This window comes from Pelophylax lessonae (genome assembly GCF_965119305.1).
Source record: "Pelophylax lessonae genome assembly, chromosome: 7".
Classification (NCBI taxonomy): Eukaryota; Metazoa; Chordata; class Amphibia; order Anura; family Ranidae; genus Pelophylax; species Pelophylax lessonae.
Genome location: NC_138774.1, coordinates 106,537,709 through 106,561,917, shown reverse-complemented (window position 1 = coordinate 106,561,917; position 24,209 = coordinate 106,537,709). Strand labels below are relative to the sequence as shown.

Genomic DNA, 24,209 nt, shown 5'->3' with positions numbered 1-24,209 from the left:
TAGTGAGGTTAAAAAAAGACATCAGTCCATCCAGTTCAACAGGTGTGTGTGTGTTTGCTGTCAACTGTACATTGTATACCCCTGTATGTTGAAGTCTGTAAGGTGCCCATCTAAAAAATGTTTGACATTATTGGTGCTCTTTGCTGATACCACTGCTTGTGGAAGAGAATTCCACATCCTTACCACTTTGACAGTAAAGAACCCTTTACGCAGTTTAGGGTTAAACCGTAGTTTTTGAGTGGCCCAGTGTCTTATTGTATTCCCTTTCTCTGAAAAGTTTGTTCCCTATGCTAGGGTCCCCAGTACGGTGTTTGTACATTGATATCCTATCCCCTCTCAAACCTTTTAGATTTTAATAGGAAATCTCAAATATAATATGAATTCTCCCCCCTAGGTGTAGAAAAATATGTAAGTGTGTTTTCCACACACCTCACCCTAACACCGGTGAATATAATAATATGAGCAGCTGTCCCTTTTTAAAATGCCCAATGGCTTTAAATAATAAAACATTCCCAATAAAAAAAAATGTAAAAATCGAATTTCAGGAGTAGGACACTAGGCAGAAAAAAAATTCTGGCTACACCCATGGGCAGTCCCGGAGGGTATACTCCCTCTCTGCTATAGCCACTCAGTTTTTTTTTTTTCTGCCTTGTTAGGAGTAAGGATCTAGTTCCTTGCTGGGATATTTTGTCTTGGCAAAAAAAAAAGTTTCCCCCCTGGAGATCTACAATCCACTGGCGGACTGGGCGATGGGCTGAAAATTCTAGATCCAGGAGGATCTGCCTGGAGTGGTGCCCATCTGGTTCCTGGTATGGTGAGTAGCTGTCCCCCCCCCCCCCCCCCCTTCCCCTGGAGGGTTTTGGGGTGGACTCAGGCCCCTTCATGGAAAGGTCGAACCCCTGGGTTCTCCTCCTTCCTGGCACCCGCCCCTCCATTATTGTGGGGTCTGTATGGGTGACCTGGACCTTTTAAAGCGCAGAGAGCATCATGAAGAACAAGGAACACACCAGGCAGGTCCGAGATACTGTTGTGGAGAAGTTTAAAGCCGGATTTGGATACAAAAAGATTTCCCAAGCTTTAAACATCCCAAGGAGCACTGTGCAAGCGATAATATTGAAATGGAAGGAGTATCAGACCACTGCAAATCTACGAAGACCTGGCCGTCCCTCTAAACTTTCAGCTCATACAAGGAGAAGACTGATCAGAGATGCAGCCAAGAGGCCTATGATCACTCTGGATGAACTGCAGAGATCTACAGCTGAGGTGGGAGACTCTGTCCATAGGACAACAATCAGTCGTATACTGCACAAATCTGGCCTTTATGGAAGAGTGGCAAGAAGAAAGCCATTTCTTAAAGATATCCATAAAAAGTGTCGTTTAAAGTTTGCCACAAGCCACCTGGGAGACACCAAACATGTGGAAGAAGGTGCTCTGGTCAGATAAAACCAAAATCAAACTTTTTGGCAACAATGCAAAACGTTATGTTTGGCGTAAAAGCAACACAGCTCATCACCCTGAACACACCATCCCCACTGTCAAACATGGTGGTGGCAGCATCATGGTTTGGGCCTGCTTTTCTTCAGTAGGGACAGGGAAGATGGTTAAAATTGATGGGAAGATGGATGGAGACAAATACAGGACCATTCTGGAAGAAAACCTGATGGAGTCTGCAAAAGACCTGAGACTGGGACGGAGATTTGTCTTCCAACAAGACAATGATCCAAAACATAAAGCAAAATCTACAATGGAATGGTTCACAAATAAACATATCCAGGTGTTAGAATGGCCAAGTCAAAGTCCAGACCTGAATCCAATTGAGAATCTGTGGAAAGAACTGAAAACTGCTGTTCACAAACGTTCTCCATCCAACCTCACTGAGCTCGAGCTGTTTTGCAAGGAGGAATGGGCAAAAATTTCAGTCTCACGATGTGCAAAACTGATAGAGACATACCCCAAGCGACTTACAGCTGTAATCACAGCAAAAGGTGGCGCTACAAAGTATTAACTTAAGGGGGCTGAATAATTTTGCACACCCAATTTTTCAGTTTTTTTTATTTGTTAAAGTTTGAAATATCCAATAAATTTCGTTCCACTAAATGATTGTGTCCCACTTGTTGATTCTTCACAAAAAATTATAGTTTTATATCTTTATGTTTGAAGCCTGAAATGTGGCAAAAGGTTGCAAAGTTCAAGGGGGGCGAATAGTTTTGCAAAGCACTGTATATGTGAACCAGGACTCTGTGTACAGAGCAGCAATGTTATTTGGCAGATAGTGTATAGAGCAGGGACCTTTTTTTTGTTTTCATTGCTCTTGTGCAGATGTCCCCAACCAATGGCTCTTGTGAATACTACAATACTGTTGAAGGACAGATGGTGGCGGGTGGCCAAAGGCGTGGAGAAATGTCAGCTCTTTATAGTCAGTCTCTAGCTGTGCGGCTTTAATGTCTGTCCTTTCACATCCCCTGAATTTTGCGAAGAATATAAAACATTTAAAAGAATATAATTTTATTTATTTTGTATGTATGTAAATGTTTTTATTACCACGGCCTGCAGAAGCTTTACATGACAATTGCGCGGTCATGCAACACTGTACCCAAATAAAATGTGTCCTCCCCCCCCCACAAATAGCTTTCTTTTGGTGGTATTTGATCACCACTGTGTTTTTTTTTTTTTTTTTTTTTTTTTTTTTTTTTTTTTGCACTATAAACTACAACCGTACATTTTGAAAAAAAATATTTTTTTAATTTCTGCTATAAAACCTATCCAAAAAAAAAAAAATGTAAAACAAATTTCTTTATAAATTTAGGCCAATATGTATTCTGCTACATATTTTTTATTATGACCAAATCAAGCGTATATTGATTCGGTTTCCACAAAAGTTATAGCATCTACAAACTAGGATATATACTGGGATGATTTTTTTTTTTTTTATATACACAATAAGACTTATGAAGGGGTGTTAAACAGGGTTTGTGTGTACCATGTGAGGTGCTGTCACTAATGCTGGCTGTACACGTATACATTTTCGTTTTAAGAAAAATTGTTTGATTTTCTAATTGTTAATGGGGGCAAATGGTCAAATCAATGTCCGTTTTTCATTTGCAATGATGGGAAAATTTAAAGGGGCAGGAAGGCAAACTTTTCTCGATCAACGAATTTTTGGGCAGTGTATGTGGTTATTGCTCAGAAATTGCATTCATTTTACAATTGAATGTTAGAAGCAGACAATTTTCGAATGACATTTGTGCATTCATCGAATGTTCAAAGAATTTTCGTATGAATGTTTGTACGAACATGCTCGCCCAAAAATCTTTACGTGTATGGCCAGCATAAGGCAGAGCTCTGTTCTGTGTGTTTTCCCAATGATCAGCAGGTGCCGGCGGACATCCATTGGCTGGCACCCACTGATTGGCTTCAAGCGGCATAGGCGGTGCGCGTGTGCACCCTCTACCCAGAAGTACGTGATCTGGCACAGAGGAGCGCTTTGCCGCCATACATCCCACAAAAATTTACCATACTGTTGAAATAGTTTTTGGCAACTTTTTTAGATGAGACCAGCTTTCAGTCTGTGGTGACAGATAATGTGACTAGTTTTGGATTTACCTGGTCGGTCAGGGTGGTTCTCGGGTAGTTTTAGCACAGAGGTTGTCTGATCAGTGAATATATAGGAGCATTCGGAAGAGGACAGTGTCCATTACAATGGGCCTCATTCTAAGCACTAGTTTGGTGGTCAGGTCTCCTATCATTGCGGGATGTTCCGTTGCCGATTTCTAGGAATGTTCCGTTGACTTGGTCTGAAAAGTTTGACTGGTGACTTGTTCCAATGACGAGGACGATATTTTAGTGTGCGGGTATAGGTCTTTGTGTGGGCTGCATGGGAAAAAATATTTTCACAGCTAAATATTTGATGGCTGTAACATTTCTGTGACCTACTTTAAGCAGTATCTGGTTGATTGTAGAATGACGTAACAAGTCTTTAGCAAACCGATGCTAACTACTGCAAGGAAGAAAGGTTTCCTTTTTGCAAACAAAAAAAGCCCTTCTATAGATTTTTTGTTTTATGACATCGGGAAGGTTTTCATCCCTGCGGTGTCCCTGGAAGAAGATGGTAATGAGATGGATTTGTTTAGTTCAGCAGTTTATTACTTTTTCCATGTGTTTATTATATGGGTGTTTATATTGTGCACAAGGCGTGTGTTTCCATACTGGCCAGAGGCAGTTCCGCACACACCCTGGCCCTTTGCAAACAATAGGAAACACTAACTAGATGGATTCGTGGCTGGATCAACTTGCCTTCTGCTCTGCACAACTCGGCTGATAACATTGTTCAAGAGGAACTCCGGGCCTAGGTGATGAGTAAAAGGAAAGTATATCTTAAGCCAAGAAGAAAAATGAAGTGTATTGAAGCTTACCAATCCTTGGATGGTGGTGGCTGAATTGATTATATTTTTTTTAATTCCAGGTTTTTTTTTTTTTGTTTTTTTTTAATAATTTAAGAATCCTTTAAGTAGATTAGCTCTCCTGATCCCCTCTCCTTCCTACAATTAGTGTGGGGGGGGTTCGTTTAATAATGCTGTGGACATATCAGCATGCCACACACAGGCTCACTCAGTATTGTCCGCCATGATCTTGCTATCTCAGGAACAGGCAGAGACCACACAGTGTAGCGGCCCTGAGCAGGTAGATAGCGGGTTTTTCTTCTTTTTTTTTTTTTTTTTTTTTTTTTTTTTATTGCATGGTGATCTGTAAGGGGCACAGGTGGGTTCAGCACTCTCAGCCGCTCTACCACCCTTGGATGCATATTTGTGGTGTGTGTGTGTGATCGAGTATGATCATTTTGAGTCTTGGGGTTGATTTACTAAAACTGGAGAGTGCAGAATATGGTGCAGCTGTGCATAGAAACCAATCCGCTTCCAGAATTTTTTATTTTTTTTGTTAAAGTTAGAAACTGATGGAGGCTACCATTTACAGCTGCACCAGATTTTGCACCCCAGTTTAGTAAATTGACCCCTTGATATCTTTACATACTGACTGTGGTCCTTTTTTCCATTTTACTTCTAAGCAAGTTTTGAATTAAAATAACTATAGACCAAAATGTTGTGTTTGTGTTGTTTTTTTTTTTTTTTTTTTTCCGTTTTTGTATAGAGTTGTATAGATTTAAGGGAGGGTTTATAACTTCTGGTGTGTGTGTGTGTGTGTGTGTGTGTGTGTGTGTGTGTTTTTTTTGTTTTTTTTTTTATTTTTTTTTGCCATTTTTGTCCCATTGGGGAGATTTGCCTTTTATTTCCTGTCTTAGCCAAAACCGGAAGTGAGGCGTTTCCTTCAAAATAAGGGAATGTCTTGGGGACCCCCAGGTCACCAGAACCAGTGTCCCCATTGGAAGATTTCACCTCTATTGCTTTTCTGGGGACAACCCAAAATTTGGGATTTTCTTTTACTGTGACTTTCAATGATAATGGTAAACAGGACAAATGGGAAGGATGATGTTCCCTAACGCAGGACACCGACTGCAATAAAAATTGACAGGTGTTCTAATCCAAAACTTAAAAAAAAGTTTTGGATTATTAGTTCTACTTTGAATTGTAATAATTGGACTGCAGATTATTTCTATTGTGATGTGTGTTTAATAATCGGATTATAACATGAATACCATTTTTAAAGTCTGTCCTGTCTTGTCTTACAGTGACCATTTGACAATGGTGGTCCCTGAAAATCCTGTCATTCAGCATGATCATATGATAGTGGCCAAGAGCAGTATGGATACGGAAGCTGAATCAGACTACAGCCCTGACCTGAAGGAAGTGCGCCAGCTTCAGGAACTGGTCAGAAGGCTGGAAATTCAGAACCAGCAGCTGAGGGTAAAGAAAACTCCACAGAGCAGCAATGACAGCGGTGTTGATAATCATCTCTCTACCATTCACTGTAGCGGAGTCATGAACAGCATGAACATCCAGCCTGACATGGGAGACCTGGAGATCATCCCCAACCTTCATTCTAAACTGGATCCAAGTCACTTAGAGAAGGAAAACATCCCTCGTATAAGAATGGACTCACAGGTGCCGTATGACAAGGTGTGTGCCGACTCTAGGCTTGCCAATAAGGGAGGGGATCACTGTGATATGGACGATAGCTCTATCTTCAGCCTGGATGTCAGCAGCAGAGCGGAGCAGGACGACAGCTCTGGCAGTATGTCTGAACGGGGCTCCAGCGGGGATTCTGGGGATGTTCTGGATGAGACGGCCCTTGATGAGGTTGATGTTCTGGAGCTGGACTCGTGCAGTGAAGACGAGGAAGACTGCTGGTAAGTCTGACTTTAACTGACTGCCCTTTCATCTAAAATGCATGTCAGTGCAGGAAAGTGCTGCTGGAAGAACTTTTTGTTTTAAAACGAGGGATTATTGAAATTAGCTAGTGCAACCGGTAACATTTTATATTTAGTTTTCTGGCAGTGGGAGAGAAACTGACATGCAGTTACACTTGAGGGGGGGAGGTTGTCAGAAAAAAATAGGTGGTTGAGTGATTACGCTTCAGAAGCAGCTGGATGGGGTTGTACAGTTGTGGCGTTGCGTTGCGATGCGGCAATAATTATACCTCCGGTTGGGATTGGCAATAGTACCAGAGTAACTCGACTCATTCAAGGTAAAGGGGCTGCGCTGCAACTTCACGCAATGTACACAGTGATGCAAACTTTTGGGGTTTAACCACTTTACCACCAGAGGATTTTGCTGTCTTACGTCCAGGCCACTTTTTGCAATTCGGCACTGTGTGACTTTAATTGACAATTGCGCCGTACCCAAACTAAATTTATGTCCTTTTTTTCCCACAAACAGAGCTTTCTTTTGGTGGTATTTGATCACCTCTGCGCTTTTTCATTTTTTGCGATATTAATAAAAAAAATGCGATCATTTTGAAAAAAATAACAATATTTTTCTACTTTTGACAGTTAAAAAATATCCAATATATTCAATTTTTGTCATATATTTAGGCCAAAATGTATTTAGCTACATGTCTTTGACAAAAAAATTCTCAATGAGCGTATTTTTAACGCTTTAAGACCGGAAGATTTTACCCCCTTCCTGACCAGGCCATATTTTGCGATTCGGCACTGCGTTAATTTAACGGACAATTGCGCGGTCGAGCGACACTGTACCCAAATTAAATTTATGTCATTTTTTCCCCCACAAATAGAGCTTTCTTTTGGTGGAATTTGATCACCTGTGATTTTTTTTTTTTTTTTTTTTTTTTTTTTTTTTGCGCTATATACAAATATAGGGCGACAATTTTGAAAAAATAACATTTTTCACTTTTTTTTTTTTTATATGAAATTCCCCCCCAAAAAATGTAAAAATCAAAATTTAACTTTTTTGCTAATTTTGTTTTCTGCTGCATATTTTTGGTAAAAAAAATCGCAATTAAGCATATTTTGATTGGTTTGCGCAAAAGTTATCGCGGCTACTAACTACGGGAAATATTTGTCATTTTTATTGTTTTTTTTTTTTTTTTTTGTTTTTTTTTTTGTTTTGTTTTTTCGGGACTGCGACATTGCGGCGGACAGATCGGACCCTTGACTGACATTTTTGACACTTTTGGGGGTACCAGTGACATTACTACAGTAATCAGTGCTATAAATATGCACTGTTACTATAAATATGACACTGACAGGGAAGGGGTTAATTTTTATTGGTGATCAAGGGGTTAATGTATGCCTGGTGCTTACTAACGTGTGTGTGGGGGGAGGGGACTGAGTGACACAGGGACAGATCGCAGGTTCAGCTATGCTGAACCCTGCAATCTGTCCCTGCCTGTCACTTGGGAGATCCGCCCGCTTTGTTTACACAAGTGGGCGGATCTCCACACTCGATCCCCGATGATCGGGGAAGAGCTGCGGTGATCACCGCCGCTCCTCCCCTGGCCCGACTCCCACTGTAACTGAATACAGCGGGAGCAAGCCTCCGGCGGCGCGCCGCCCACAAGGGGAGGAGTCCAGCGACGTAGGTCTACGTCGCTGGACGATAACGAGCCACATTGCCGCAGTAGCAGCAATGTGAGCGGGGGTAAAGTGGTTAAAACCGGCAGTGAGGAGTGACTTTTGGCTCCTTGCACCCACTAAAAAGCAATCCACTGCAGATCACTCTTCAGCAGGGAAGGGTTAGGCAAATATGCTCTATAGAGTGACTGCACAGTTTACACAGAGCAGAATGGGGAACCTGTAAATTGTGGAAGGTCTGCAGGCGGGGGGGGGGGGTTGTTTTGTCTAATTCAGATCTGCTTCGGTATTACACACCTAGAGTAGAGACTGCACACAGCAGTGGGAATCTCAAACTGGTTTTCCCCAGAAGGGTTCTTTAGAGATTTTCTCTAGCAGTTTTCTGACCTGATCATGTAGGTAGATCACAATGAGCAACTGACAGTGCCAGCTGAAGATGAAGATCTCTTCCACATACTAGAAATGTAACAGATGCTCACAGACCCGGAGTTGGACCTAGTTGTCTATCATCATTACTAATGGTTGTTGTATGGATTGGATGAACTCTAATGTATGTGCCAGTGGAGATTGGATGGGGAATGCTGCAGGCACCAGCCGGATGGGATAACTTGCAGTGCCTTGAAAAAGTATTCCTACCCCATGAAAGTTTTCACATTTTGTCAGATTACAACCAAAGCCTAAAAGTATTTTATTGGGATTTTATGTGACAGACCAACACAGTGGCACAGAATTAGGATAAGAAGGAAAATGATAATTGGGTTTCAAATTTTTTTTACAAATATCCTAAATGTGTGGCATGCATTTGTATTCAGCCCCTCTGAGTCAATACTTTGTAGAACTAACTTTTCCTGCAATTCTTTTTGGGGATGTCTCTACCAGCTTTGCACATCTAGAGAGTGACATTTTTGCCCATTCTTCTTGGCAAAATAGCTCAAGTTCTGTCAGATTGGATGGAGAGCGTCCGTGAACAAAATTTTCTAGTCTTGCCACAGATTCTCAATTGGATTTAGGGCTGGACTTTGACTGGGCCATTCTAACACATGATGAATATGCTTTGATCTAAACCAGGCATGTCCAACCTGCGGCCCGGGGGCCGCATGCGGTCCAGAACCGCAGGCAATGCGGCCCACTGCCCCCTGACAATTTATTTTTATTTTTTTGCTGGGGAGTAAGGAAGTCGAGTCTAGGGCACGACCACATCGGTTTTCAACTAACAGTAGACAGAGGCTGCCTTGGAGGGGAGGTGGGGCGTGCACTGCCAGATTACAAACAAAGGGGGGATCTCCTGCTTACCCGGCGGCCGCTGTCATACGAAGTCTTGCCTCCTGGACTGACTCCTGTGATAGACAGCACATTGGTGATGTCTATCATAGGAGCTGGTCCAAGAGGCAGGACTTCGTATGACAGCGGTCGCCGGGTAAGCGGGAGTTGCCTGCTCTGTGTAATCCAGCGGCTCTCCTCTCTCTTCATTGCAGACTGCATTGGATGGGCACGCACTGGTGAGGCTACATTGGATGGGCACGCACTGGTGAAGCTGCATTGTTTTGGCACTGTTTAGGCTGCATTGGATGGGCACGCACTGGGCTGCAAGGGCCGTGCAATCTCTCGGCTGCTGCGGGAGACTTAGGATGTCTGCAGTCAGTGACAGAGCCGCTGCTTCCTGTAAAGTTCCGGCTCTGTCACAGGCGGAGTGATATGAAATGCACTCTGCCTGTGACAGGAGCCATACAGAAAGCAGCGGCTCTGCTCTCTACTGAAGCCGCTGTTTCCTCCAGCAGTACCCGCATGACCAGCAGTACCTGCCAGCAGTCTACAAAATAAGTAGAAAAGGTATTTGCATTAGCGTGTGTAAATTGTTGCAATATGTTTTTTAATAACTAGTTGTATTTTGTCATAATATGCCATGTCCTTGTTCATACATGTATAAATAAGGACATGACATTTTCTGGCTGTCTAAGTCATATGTGCTAGGGGTGCAACTATCCCCCAGCACATAACTGTAAATATCTCAGCATGTGCAGTGTTTCTTTTCTGACTCCTACCACCATGACCACTTCAAATCACTGAAGTGGTCATGGTGGTTAGAGTGTTCCTTTAATATCTCTCAGAAGAAGTAAACCTCTGGGGGGCGGGCGCCACGGGAAGGGCACGGCGGCATTTTATTGCTTATCTACCTTAACTATAGTATATATTTTATATGCGGCCCGAGAAAATTTCTCTACACTCAATGTGGCCCAGAGAAGCCAAAAGGTTGGACACCCATGATCTAAACCATTGCGTTGTAGCTCTGGCTGTATTTTTAGGATCGTTGCCCTGCTGGAAGGTGAACCTCCGGCCCAGTCTCAAGTCTTTTGCAGACAGGTTTTCTACTAAGATTGCCCTGTATTTGGCTCCATCCATCTTCCCATCAACTCTGACCCTACTGAAGAGAACCATCCCCACAACATGATGCTGCCACCATGTTTCACAGTGGGGATGGTGTGTTCATGGTGATGTGCAGTGTTAGTTTTCCGCCACACATAGTGTTTTGCTTTTAGGCCATAATGTTCAATTTTGGTCTTATTTGACCAGAGCTCCACCTTCCACGTTTGCGGTGTCCCCCACGTGGCTTCCTGCAAACTGGACTTCTTATGGCTTTCTTCTTGCCTCTCTTCCATAAAGGCCAGATTTGTGGACTGCACGACTAATAGTTGTGGACAGATTCTGACTTTGACTTCTGATTTGTACAAAGTTGTGGAATAGCTGTGGACAGATTCTCCCACCTGAGCTGTGGATCTCTGTAGCTCCTCCAGAGTTACCATGGGCCTTTTGGCTGCTTTTCTGGTTAATACTCCCCTTACCCGGCCTGTCAGTTTAGGTGGACGGTCATGTCTTGGTAGGTTTGCAGTTGTGCCATACTCTTTCTATTTTCGGATGATGGATTGAACAGTGCTCCTGTGAGATGTTCAAAGCTTGGGATATTTTTTATTGTCTAACCCTGCTTTAAACTTCACCAACTTTATCCGTGACCTGTGTGTTTCTTGTGATTCTCTAACAAACCTCTGAGGGCTTCACAGAACATCTGTATTTATACTGAGATTAAATTACACACAGGTGGACTCTATTTAATAATTAGGTGACTTCTGAAGGCAATTTGGTTTTACTAGATTTTAGTCTGGGGTATATGAGTAAAAGGGGCTGAATACGAATGCAGGCTACATTTTTTTTTTTTTTTTCAGATTTGTAAAACATTTTTTGAAAACCATTTATCATTTTCCTTTCAATTCACAATTATGTGCCACTTTGTTGGTCTATTACATTAAATTCCAATAAGATCCTTTTATGTTTTGGTTGTAACACAGGGCTCGACAAAACCCAGGCACCGGGTCGCAATGGTGACTGGAAATCGCACCCTGACGCCTGGGTTACACCACAGCAGTGGGCGGGATCCTCCCATGTGGCCCACCCACGAGTGCGCGGACTAGCGTCGGGCTGGCCGATAATTGAAGCCATGACTTTGTGGCCTGATACACGCTCCTATGTGATAAGCAGCACCCTTTAGTGGATGGTGCTGTGACGATCGCGGCTTGCTCTCACTGCCCGCCCACCTCCCTCTGACATCATCTTCCCAGGTTGACAGCTGGGCTCCATCAGTCGCCCTTTCCCTACTGCCGCTGAGTGGACGGGGAGTGCCATCTATTAGTGCCACCTCATCACTGCTTATCTATGCCACGTGTCAGTGCCCATTAGTGCAGCTTCTTCAGTGCCACCTATCAGTGCTTATCAGTGTTGCCTGCCAGTGCCACCTTCTTATTGCCTGACGCTCCGGACATGCAGTTCTGGGCACTTGGCAGCGGATTTAAAAAACTGGCTCCTAACTTTTAGCTGGCTCCTAGATTTTAAGCAAATTTGTCAAGCCCTGTTGTAGCATGACGAAGTCAGCCAATCAGGAGAGAGGGGGGTGAAGCCGAGCTGAACCACAGCTCCATGTCTGAATGGATACACGGAGCTGTACCTCGGCTCCGGTGCCCCCATAACAAGCTGCTTGCTATGGGGACACTCGGCGGAAGGGAGGAGCCAGGAGAGCCGAAGAGGAGGAACCAGGCTGCTGTGTGCAAAACCACTGCACAGGGGAGGGAAGTATAACATGTTTTTTGTTTAAAAAACAAAAGACTTTACAATCACTTTAAGCTTTTAAGCTCTTTCTCTGGTAGATTTGTTACCCTTTCTGGAAGAGAGAGATAACCTTTCACTCTGCAAATGCCCTAATAAACGCATGACTTCATCAACCATGTCTGCATGTGGTCAAAAATAATTGAATTCTAGTATGTATTATCAACTCCAAGTCCCTTCTATTGCTCTCGGCCTCCTCCAAATCTCCTAATTCCCTTTTTATTCTTTCTGTGATTTGACGTTCTGTTAGCGGGTGCCCTACATTTGTTCCCCATGGTCCCCTGTATGTAGGAATGTAGCCACCTTTTGCACACTCCCGAGATGGACTATGGGATTTGTAGTGCACAGAGAGTAGTATGCAACGTGCGTGCACTGCTGATTCTAAACAAATGTAAATGAGAAGGAAAAGAAGAGGTTTGGGAGATCACTGAGGATGTTGCAAGGAGACAACATTGTGGGAAACAGTTTTATGAAAAATAGATTACAGGGCCATTAAGGTGTGTGTGTGTGTGTGTGTGTGTGTGTTAGTGTTATGTTTTGGGAAGAAGGAAATAGTCTAGAGATGTAATTAATTTGATGGTGGTTTATGGATTTTATTCTTTTTAAACAAAGTATCTGTATAGAATGTATAAATGTGTATGTCTACCTCCGTACAGAGCCACAGTGGAAAGCTGAAAATAGCACTGGGGTCAATTCACTGTCAGACCTGGAGGGAGTTTCCTTTTATTTCGTTCAGATTATTCACATTAAGCTGATCTTCAGGCTTATGTACTATGAGAGGCTCACCACAATGGAAAGTATTGTATAGACCTCATGTTGCAGTGATTTCACCAGTCTCTCGTAAATTGCTAAGCCACTTACTGGATAATCCTGATAAACGGTGGCCATGTGTCAGACTTGGATGGATGATGTTGGGCTGCGTCACCCTGTTGGTTTAGTATGTCTCTTAGGTGAAATCTTCCGTCAGAATACCAGGATCTGTCCTTATCCTTTCCTTCATGGAGGCCGAAGTCTTCTCCTGTGTTCCCATAAATAAGAATTCCAGCAGAGAGGGTTGGACAGACTTACAATGGCGGCAGCAGCTGGACGGAGGTGGCAACTTGGCTGCAGAGAGATCATCATTGTCTGAGTCCTGAGAAAGTGGGGCTGTTCAACCCACCTTAGTTTACCCTTCGGCCTGGTTCACGCCAAATGCAGTCCATGGCATTATTTATTTATTTTTTTTCTGCATCACAAACACATGGATAGCTGATTATATGGGTTCCCATTAGGGATCAACCGATTATGGGTAGGGCCCATTATCAGAGGCCGATATTCACTTTTTTTGAAGTATCGGTCACAAAACTTGCCGATATGACCGATATTATGTGCGGCGCACACGACGTTGTGTATGTTGCTCCAAGCCCCTCTGTGCACTGGGCCTTCATGTTCTGGCTTCTTAGGCCGCATCCCTCGCCTCGGGATAGTGCACATCACGGAGGACACACCAACCAGCAGCCACCCACCTACAGCCCCGTTGCCCCGCTGCCAGCTTGACTTGGTGCCTGTCAGCCCGCCAGCCCTTTTTTTTTTTTTTTTTATTCTTATCTGTATTCCGTGTAAACTCTTAATTTGCAATGGAGATGCATGCAGACAGAAAAAGTAAAAGTGTGGTCTGGGACTATTTCCCATCTCAACCATCCCCAGGAAAAGCAGCATTGTGCAACACATGCAGAAACAATGTGAGCATGGGATCAGCAACTGCAAAAATACTTCACATCTTTGGGCCCATTTAAGAGTTCATCATGTTGAATTAAATATATAATTCAGAAAACTGAATTACAAAGTGAAATAACTTCACTGTCCCATACAACAATAATAGATATGTTTCAGAAAAAAACAGGTGGCTAAATTCAGATGGAAGACCCAAACTGCTGGACAGAGTAATCACCAAGATGATGGTCACTGATAACCAGCCATTTACAATGGTGTCTGGCTCTGGATTTCAGCGGTTGATGTCCATACTTGAGCCAAGGTAGACACTGAGAAGTGAAAAGTATTATCCAACTAAAAAGCTGGGAAAGATTTACAAAAAGGTCATTGAGAAAGTAAAGGCTATGCTGAAACCAGGTAATGCTGGCAACTCACTCTGCTGGTCAGGACAAAAAGTCACTAATGAGTCTTACATGCCACTTCATTGACAGCAGATGGACAAAAAGGCAATTGGTGTTCAATACAAAAGTGATGCAAGGATCCCACACTATGGAGTACATTAGAGAAATGTTTCTAGGCATGCTTGAAGACTGGGGAATAAACAAAGACCGAGTGATGCTTGCGCTTCGAGACAGCGGAGCAAACAAGGTGAAAGGAATGAGGCTTGCTGATATGTCAGACCTCAGTTGCCTGGCACACACCCTGCAACTTGTGGTAAATGATGGTCTGTCAAGCCAGAGAGCTTTGATATAATTGGCACGCTGAAGAGGTGTGCAGGCCATTTCTACCGTTTAACCCTTACCAAGCAGCGACTGAGGTGCATTCAAGAAGACCTTGGCCTACCCAAAAACTGGATTCAGGCTGTTCCAACACAATGCAACTCAACACTTCACTTGCTGCAAAGCATGCTGAAAAAGATGTGAGCTCTTACCATCTTATTCAGGTGAATATGGAGGATATTCTTGTCCTACTGCTGATCAGTGGGACATTGTGGCCAATGTCATTGAGACCCTCCTCCCCATAGAGGAAGTGACACTAGAGGTGAGTCATTACGACTCATCTGTGTCATCTGTCATCCCATGTGTGAGAGTGCTGAAGATGCTTCTTTCAAGAGAATGAAAGACCCAATGCACGTGGCATTAAAGTGGTTGTGAACACACTTTGATTACTTTTACCTTTTAGGTAAGGCTATGATAAGGCTTACTTATAGGTTCTGTAAATATCTCTTAAACATGCACCGTTTAGGAGATATTTACCTTGTGCATCTGATGATGTCATTGGCACATGCGCTCTGAAGAAACGGCCGCCCGTGCCGTTTCTTCAGAGCCCTGTGCCGTGAGTGGTGGCTCACGCGTGCATGCGCGGGAGTGACGACATGCGGCTCTGGCCGGTAATACAGCTGGAGTCTGCAGACCCGGAAGGAAGACGGGCGAAGATGGAGGCGGCTGGCAGCAGGGACAACGCAAGATTTGTTGCAGGTAAGTGTCACATTATGTGCTAGTATGTAATGCATACTCGCACATTATGCATTTACTTTACAGGGGCGGAAAAGGGAAGACTTTACTTCCTTTTAAAAACATGTAGGCAGGTCATGAGGGACAGTCTCCTCAAACGTTTTGAGAAGCATGAAGAGAATAAAAATGTTGTGCTGGCATGTCCTCTTTTTTTTTTTTTTTTTGGATCCTTGATACAAGAATCATGCTTTCTCTTCTGAAAAGAGTAAGAACACAAATAAATAACATTATTATTAAATTCCTACTCACCCAGCACTTAAATATTATAAATAAACATGTAAGGCCATAAAAGCCTGAGCTGCTGCTATAAAAGGTCAAAGTGTGTATATAAGGTGTGACCGATACACTAAATGCAAGAGTACTGTAACACTAGCAGCGCTTTTAAAACTTTAGCATAAATATGCACCAAGCACACATGAGTAAACCTCTCAATGCTAAAATCAAATACGGTATAACAATAAAACTATAAATGGTGCCCACAGAAAGTGTGATGCATACAGCAAAAGGAACCAGAATGCACAAAGCTCCACTGATATACGCCTTCAAGTCCAATTAAAGTGAAAGTGTCCTTGAGTTACACAATGGATGGATAAGTAATCCTCATACACCGGTGCACCTCCACCATCAAACAGTGCCACCCCCATCAGAATGGACACTCACCAAATAGTTGATATATATGCCCCTGTATGAATAAGATATATTCTCCACCTGAAGACCCAGGGACAGCTGCAACTTGTCTCCAAATCAGTCTGTGTCTCCAAATCTATATCGCTCATGCCAACAGTTGCATGTAAGTAAGAGCGGGGACACATAGAGTAATTCTGTATTATTTCAAATAACACAAAGTTGCCCGTTCCCATAAGAATGCTACTCACAATGTAAATGAAACCTTCAGGCGTTGGAAATGCATAGTATAGATGCGAACAGCTGTTCGTCCTACGCTGTTTGAAGTTGCGACCGCTCGGTACCTCAGCAAGTCAGGAACAGCAGCGTGGTGTCTGGCGTAACTATGGTGACCGCGTACTCACGCTCTTACGTGTTTCGTCATCACAGATTTCATGTACTGAAAACGCATCAAGAACGCACCAGAGTGCATCGAAATACATCAAAAACACGTTACAGGAAAGAAAAAACTAATTGAAAATACTTTAAAAACACTCATGCAGAAATGCATCTGGACTGTGTGTGTGTGTGTGTGTGTTTATATATATATATATATATATATATATATATATATATATATATATATATATATATATATATATATATATATATATATATATATATATATATATATATATATATAAAAAAAAAAAAAAAAAGGGTCTACATTCAGATCTTGATGGATGGGTTTGATTGCGCCACCTGCAGGAGCAGGGCGCCAGGTGCAGCTAAAAAGCAAACCCCTTGGGGGAGGCCTCAGCATTTGACCAGACCCCTTATCTGCAACACCGCTCCAGGTGTTGTGTGTGTGTGTGTGTGTGTGTGTGTGTGTGTGTTTTTGTCTGTTTTGAAAGTTTTGTAGGCAGGGTTAGTGGTTTCTTATTCTGTTTTTGGTTAGTGGTTTCTGAACCGGTGCTTTTTGTCTTTGGTGGTACTTTGGGGCATGCCATCAGTAAAGATCTGTGTCATTTAATGAATGGAAAAAAAGAATTGGATGTTTGTGATTCATATCTTCTTTTCTGTGTTCATTAAAGGACACACCCTGGTGTGTGCAGTGTTTGTTTTTTTTTTTTTTTTATTTAATTTTTTCTCTTGTTCTTTTAAAATGCTGGCTTTTAACAGCTGTATGTTTGAATTGGGCTGGGGGGGTTGGCCACCAGCAGGGGCTGCCACTAGGGTGTTCTCTTTTTTGTTGCATCCTGCTTCTGCAGGTGGTGTATTTCCATCAAGATCTGGCTGTCCTCTTCAGTGAACACAGGGAAACGGATTTATGGGGAGTACAAAAATCCTATATATATATATATATATATATATATATATATATATATATATATATATATATATATTACACATTTTTCTTATTGGCATGAGTGGTAAACGAGGCACATTAATTTAATTTATCCCTATCTGATGCTGCAGCCAGTGCTCTGTTGTGGATGCTGAAACTGCTTCCATTTACGCAGAAACAATTTTCAGCCTTGAAATATTTAAAGTATGCTGTGCAGTATGAAGAGGGAGAAATCTCTTGACCTAGATTTATGTTGAGGGTTGTTCTGAATAGTCACGTTGGTATCTGACTGTTGCTTGATAATTGAGAACTATGTTTCAGTTCTTAGTTTTGCTTTGAGTGGTTTTGATATTATTACATTTTCACTCAATTTTAATATCGTGTGGTATGACCATTCCTACCTGTATTTGGCATATTTATGTGCACACTTGCTAATGCCAAATTTAAAAATTATAGATATATATATATATATATATATATATATATATATATATATATATATATGTATATGTATGTATGTATATGTTTTACTTTTACCAATTTAACATCGCTGCCTGGTCACCCACTGAGAAAAATATTCCACAAAGAGTAAATTGTAAAACTGACACTGGTTCTCAGTATTACTAAAAGGGATATGACAGGTTATTAGCGCAAATAATTTGACACCTCATTATCTGTTAATTTGGTCAACAAACGAATCTACCGGTTAGGCTGGCTCCACACCTATGCCTGCACATTGATGTGTGTTGATAATGTAAATTGCATATGCATTTTAAGGAGGATCCCATTAATTTCTAAATTGCTTTCTACACGTCAGCAAAGTAAATGTTGCACATGACCCTGATGCCGCCCACGTAAACGTGTGTCAATGAGCGACTTCACTGCGTGCTCCCAGCATTGGTCAAAGAAAGCTCTTGGTCCCCACTCCCCAGTAACAGTTGGAAGCTGGTGGGAATGGCTTATGATCTTTTAGCAGCCAGTGACAGTGGTCATATGATAGCCAATTCTTCCTGCCCCTCACAGTGATCTAGGAATATCCCGAACTGAAAGGGCACAGGTTGCCCAAGCATGCATCTTTGTGATGTTGTAAAGGACGTTCCATGGGGCGTGGCCAAACCGCGGATGTGAGCAGACGTGCACGCTGCAGGCTCCGCCGATAATACTCACATCTATCCTGTGTAACGCCGCATCTGAACTCCTACTTAACCTCTGGTGCATCGTGTCCTGCTGAGTGCCGCACCCGCCTGGTGAGTTCTCTCTGCCCCTCTGCGCCGTGTCTAAACAGGGTAAAGATGGGAAGTCTGCTCCGTCCGGGCCTGCCCAAGATGGCGGCCCCCTGCAGCGCGCCTCTCAGAAAGCGACATACCTAGAAGCTGTTTGCAAAGCCTGCCTCCCGAGACCCCCCGCTACCTACTGGGGCGACTCAGTCAGGCTCCCCTGGCTCTCAATCCAACGCAGATGACACCGTGCTGCTGGGGGATCTGTCCAGCCAATTTGCTGACTGGGAGGCAGCTAGTGTGGACCAGGCCCCGATGCAATCCTCTCCATCCCCTGATTCAGAGCCCACGCTGTGGGATATCATGGCTGCTGTGACCACCTGTACTGCCTCGATTACGGCCCTGAATGCTGAACTGAAGGGGGTTAAGGCTGAAATATCTTTTATGCGCCATGATATGCAGAAGCAGCGGGAGTGGACGGCTGCAGTGGAGGGCAGATTGAGCTCGTTAGAAGATGACATGGTGCCTTTGCAGAGGGAAGTCAAGCATACTGTCCTGCTTTCGGCTCAGCAAGCTGCACGGTTGGACGACCTGGAAAATAGAATCAGACGGAGTAACCTCAGGGCAATAGGCATCCCAGAGAGGGCGGAGGGAAAAAACCCGGTGGCTTTTATTGAAAACTGGTTGACCTCTACCTTTTGGTCAGGACTCCTTTACCGCCATGTTTTCTGTGGAACGTACTCACAGGGTGCCTATGTGCCCTCTTCCTCCAGGTGCTCCCCCACATACTTTCATCTTTAAGCTCCTCAATTATAAAGACAGGGACATTATCCTTACTAAAGCTAGGAGCATGCAGGGGAAGCTGAAAATCGACAATGCCAGGATCTCCCTGTTCCCTGATTACTCTGCAGAGGTGCAAAAGCAAAGGGCAAAATTTATGGATGTGAAGAGGAGACTATGGGACCTAAATATTCAATATGCTATGCTGTACCCATCCAAGTTAAGGGTTGTGGCTCGGGATGAAGTGCTCTTCTTTGATAAACCCTCTGCCGCTGCTCAGTGGCTGGATGCCAACGGTGGGGCCTTAAGGGCGGCTGCCTCCCCTAGGCGCGGGGACCCGTGATGACTTTTATTTTCCAGTTGATCCGTTGGAATCTCCCTAGCTGGTTCTGGGATCACCCTGATTTCCTGTCGTTCAGAAGATTGGATGTTACACATTTTTTTTCCTGTTCCGGCGGGTACTGCTTAGTTGCACCTATGGTTGCTACCCCTTACATGGTCACTGTTCTTGAGGAGACTGCTATGGCATCTGTGGTCCCTCTCCGGTTTTCCCCTATCTGTCCTGGTTGGACGTACCCCACTGACTGGCCCTTTCCCCCACCCGTGGCAGACGTGTCTCCCCTTCCCACTTCTTCATCCCCCCTTTTCTGGACTGTTACTGATAATGTTTCCACTGTATATCACATACTGTTCTACTGCATTTATGGTGAACTGCTTCACAAATGCTTCTGCTATCCTTCTTTTGTGTCGGTGCTGCACCTGTCCTGTTGTGAACTGGAGTATTGACCTGGTCTGGGTTCTTCCTGGAAGGGAGGTATCTGCACTGTCGCACTGGATCGTTATGTCTGGGTGCCCTGCGCTGTTTTCTCGACTGCGGTACCTGATGCACAACAAATTTTTTACCAAGACCATGACTGACGCTGTTTGCATAATGTCTTGGAACGTGCGGGGCCTCAATAACCCAGTCAAAAGAACAGCGGCCCTGCGTAACATTAAAAGGCTGCAGGCGGATATTATTTGCTTGCAAGAGACTCATTTACCTCCGTCCTCTATTCCTAACCTGGCTCCCAATATGTTTAGCCATCAATTTCATTCTGTGTATTCCAGTTATTCTAGAGGGGTCTGTATATTAATAAGGAAGGGTGTTTGGTTTACATGCTTACATTCTGTAATTGATCCTGAGGGACGGTTTAATATTTTGTCCTGTCAGGTAGCGGGATTGAATTGCACGCTGGTGGCGGTGTATGTACCTCCCCCTCATTCCTTATTGTTACTCATATTGCAAAGCTTCCTGATGTGCCGCTGCTGATGATGATAGGGGATTATAACGCAGTCCTTGATGGTACCTGGGATAGGCTTTCCTCTCACTCCAGCGGTCCTACTGCGGCTGGGGGGGCTACGCCCTTCGCTCGGCACGTGGGAGAGCTTGGACTGACGGATGTGTGGAGGATGAGTCACCCGGGTGTATGAAAGTTTTCGTGCTTCTCGGCCTCTCACTCGGGCTTATCCAGAATTGATCTGGGGTTGGGCAATGGCTCATTGCTACCTCTAGTGGTCACGGCGGATTATGAGCCGAGATTGGTGTCCGATCACTCTCCGCTCTGGGTCCGCCTATCCCTTCCTTTTGGACGGGGTAGGCCTCTTTGGAAACTCAATGCGATTTGGCTGTCGCTCTTTCCTAGCCCTGATCCCATGCCACCCATGTTGACATCCTTTTTTGCAAGTAACTTGGATACTGCAGAGCTTGGAGTGGTTTGGGACGCGGCTAAAGAGGGGTCAGTTCATTTGCATTGTCAATAGTGTTAAAACCGCCATCAAGGCTTGGGAGAATACGGTGCTGGAGGAGGTGACTAGGGTGGAGGGGGCGTATGTTGATGCCCCGTCTGATGCTACTCAGAGGTCGTGGTTGGCCGCTCAATCTCTGGCTAAAACGGTATTGGTTCAGAAAACCGAAAACAAACACTTCTTTTTGCAACAGAGGTATTTTGAGGAGGGAGAGAACACAGGTCATATGCTGGCCATGCTAGTCCGATCACAGCAGCCGGCGGCTTTTATACCCACGATTAAGGACCCTTAGAGGGTGCTCTGGCATGCCACCTCCGACATAGGGAGAGAGTTGGGAGAGTTTTTTACAGACCTTTACTCTTCCAAAATATTGGCACAGGAGATTGAGGGCTTTTTAGATGCCTGCGATCTGCCTTCTCTGTCTGCCTCGGATGTGGCTATGCTCGGTGCTCCTCTTACGGAGGATGATATCCACGCCGCCTTTGAAATCTACTCAACATGGTAAATCTCCGGGGGCGGAGGTATCCCCTCGGAGGTTTACGGTCGGTACGCTGAACAATTAGTGCCTATCCTACTTTGTGTATATATAATACAGCGTTTTTGACTGGATGCCTGCCCGCCTCTATGTCTGAAGTGATTTGTCCTGCTGTTGAAGCCTGACAAGGATCCACTGTTAGCTGATTCCTACAGACCCATTTCTTTGCTCACAGCGGACGTTAAAATTTTAGCTAAGATTCTGGCCACCGGGCTCTCTTCCATTATCCATAAGCTTATACATAGGGATCAATCGAGTTTTATACCGACTCGATCCACGGCACTTAATCTTGGGCGCCTGTTTCTGAACCTTCAGATCCCAGTGGATAATCCCGGTAATAGAGCAGTCTTTTCACTGGATGCCGCCAAGGCATTTGACAGTGTTGAATGGGTGTACTTGTGGGCGGTCCTAAGACATTTCGGCGTGGGTGAGAATTTTCTGACCTGGATACAGGTACTGTATGCTGCCCCAACAGCTAAACTGAGAATTAATGGGGAGCTTTCTGAGCCCTTCTGTCTTCACAGAGGAACTAGACAGGGTTGCCCGCTTTCTCCATTGCTGTTCGCCATGGCGCTGGAGCCTTTAGCGGCACGGATTCGGGCCTCACCTGAGATGGTGGGTTTCAGAAGGGGCTCACGTATGGATGTTATATCGCTCTATGCGGATGACACTCTGCTTTACTTGGGCGACACGTGGGAATCCTTACAGGCAGTAATGTTCCTTATAGATTACTTGGGTCCTTGTAGGGATTTTCCATAAACTGGGATAAATCGGTCCTGATGCCCCTGGATCCCCTACCCAATCCTCTCCCTGAGTGTGCATCATCGGTGCGGGTGGTTGACTCCTTTAAATATCTAGGGATCCGTGTTTCTCCTGATCCTACCCAATACCTCGAGCTGAACTTGGTACCTCTGTTGCAAAGGTTTCGTTCTAAATGTACGAGCTGGTGTAAACTCCCCTTGTCTGTGGCTGGTCGGGTCAATCTGGTCAAGATGGTCTGGGCTCCCCAGCTCCTGTATGTCCTTCACAATTCTCCTGTGTGGATACCCAGGAGGTGGTTTCATAGGATAGACTCCCAATATCGCGAATTGATCTGGTGTAAGAAGGTGGCTAGGATTAAGCTTACTACCCTCCAGCTGAGCAAGGATTGTGGGGGGTTGGCAGTTCCTAATCCTAGAGTCTATTTCCTGGCCTCTCAGGTTCAACACATGGGGGGCTGGGGGCTCCCGGACCTCTTAGATCCTATTGGGTCCCTTTTTGGTCCCGCCTGACTCTCTCCTCACCCGGTGCTTGTCCATCTCGAAGCAGGGTTTTCGCACATGGTGGCGAGATTGCCGATTTCCCTGATTCGCATGGTTTGCCGCTGTCAAGGGGATGTTGCAGATCAGGGGTTACCTTTCCCAGACCCCGATCTGGCATAAACGCAATTTTTCTGAACTGATTCGCCTGGAGGAAGCTGAGGTCTGGGAGGCTCGTGGCCTATATTTTATGGTACAATTGTTTTGAGCCCGTGTGTTGAAATCTTTCCAGGAGCTACAGAGGAATTTGATGTTCCCAGACACTGTTGTGTGTTTTTTTTTTTTTTTTTTTTTTTTTTTTGTTATCTGCAGTTGAGGCATGCCGTTTCGGCCCAAGCACAATTTTCTACCTTGCAACTTGCTACTCATTGATTACTTGGGGAGGTTTTCCAGTTTTCGGATAAAAAGGGTATGATTTCACATGTTCTCTCAGGTTCTTTGCAGGACCCGGCTTCCCTCCCGGCCCGGGTGGGGTGGGAGGGGGACCTTGGACCCATAGATGGGGAAACATGGGAATTGTGCCTTTCCTCGATCCCTTTGGTGTCGGTATCGGCCTCACACAAGATTTCTCACCTGTTACTGTTTCATAGGACATATAGAACACCAGTGCAACTGTTTCGCTGGGGCCGCAGGTCTACCCCTCTATGTCCGAAATGTGACAGGGAGCAGGGCACGCTTATACACATGTTGTGGAGGTGCCCCAAATTATTTTGCTACTGGTCAGTGGTGATTGACACAATTTCTAGAGTGTATAATTTTAATTTACTAAGGGATCCTGTGGTCTGCTTGCTTGGAGCTCTGGAGGTGGACACTTTGTCCCTGAATGCCCATGTGGCTGTCTTAAGTTTGCTTTATATTGCCCGTAACTTATCGCTAGATTCTGGATCTCCTCCAGGGTTCCAAGCACGGGTCAGTAGATTGCACAAGTCAGTGCATCTCTGATTAGGGAAAAACTGATGTACCAGCACCGAAAGACACACAAGAAGTTTGCCTCACTGTGGCAGCCCTGGCTGGATGACCCTGCCTTGGCTCCACCACAGTTGGTCATGACCAGGTTGCTATCAGGGTAGGGTGCTGCTTCCATAAGTCTGATCTGCAGTGGTATACTTATTTCCTCCTTTCTTCTCCTTCTCCCCCTTCCCCTCCCTTTTCTCTTCCTCCCCACTTATTTTTTCTTTTTCTGTCTGCCCCCTCCGCCCTTCTTTTCCTCCCTATGTTTTCTGCCGACATTCTTCCTTTCTTGAGTTTTGATTCGGGTGGGCTCTTGACAGCATGCTGTGGTATGTGTCGCATAGATA

The 24,209-nt window shown here is 44.4% G+C and overlaps 2 protein-coding genes across 2 annotated transcripts in view; one reads left to right on the top strand and one right to left on the bottom strand.

The window, feature by feature from the left end:
• LOC309560740 (endothelin receptor type B-like) overlaps positions 1 to 24,209 on the bottom strand; it is a 476,715-nt gene that overhangs the window by 188,660 nt on the left and 263,846 nt on the right. The gene's annotated exons all lie outside the window — the stretch shown is intronic.
• LOC309560744 (SLAIN motif-containing protein-like) overlaps positions 5,684 to 24,209 on the top strand; it is a 50,454-nt gene continuing 31,928 nt past the window's right edge. Inside the window, exon 1 of the mRNA XM_082264385.1 lies at positions 5,684 to 6,301. Within this exon, the coding sequence (XP_082120511.1) occupies positions 5,697 to 6,301 (605 nt within the window). The 5' untranslated portion in view covers positions 5,684 to 5,696. The remainder of the gene's footprint in view (positions 6,302 to 24,209) is intronic.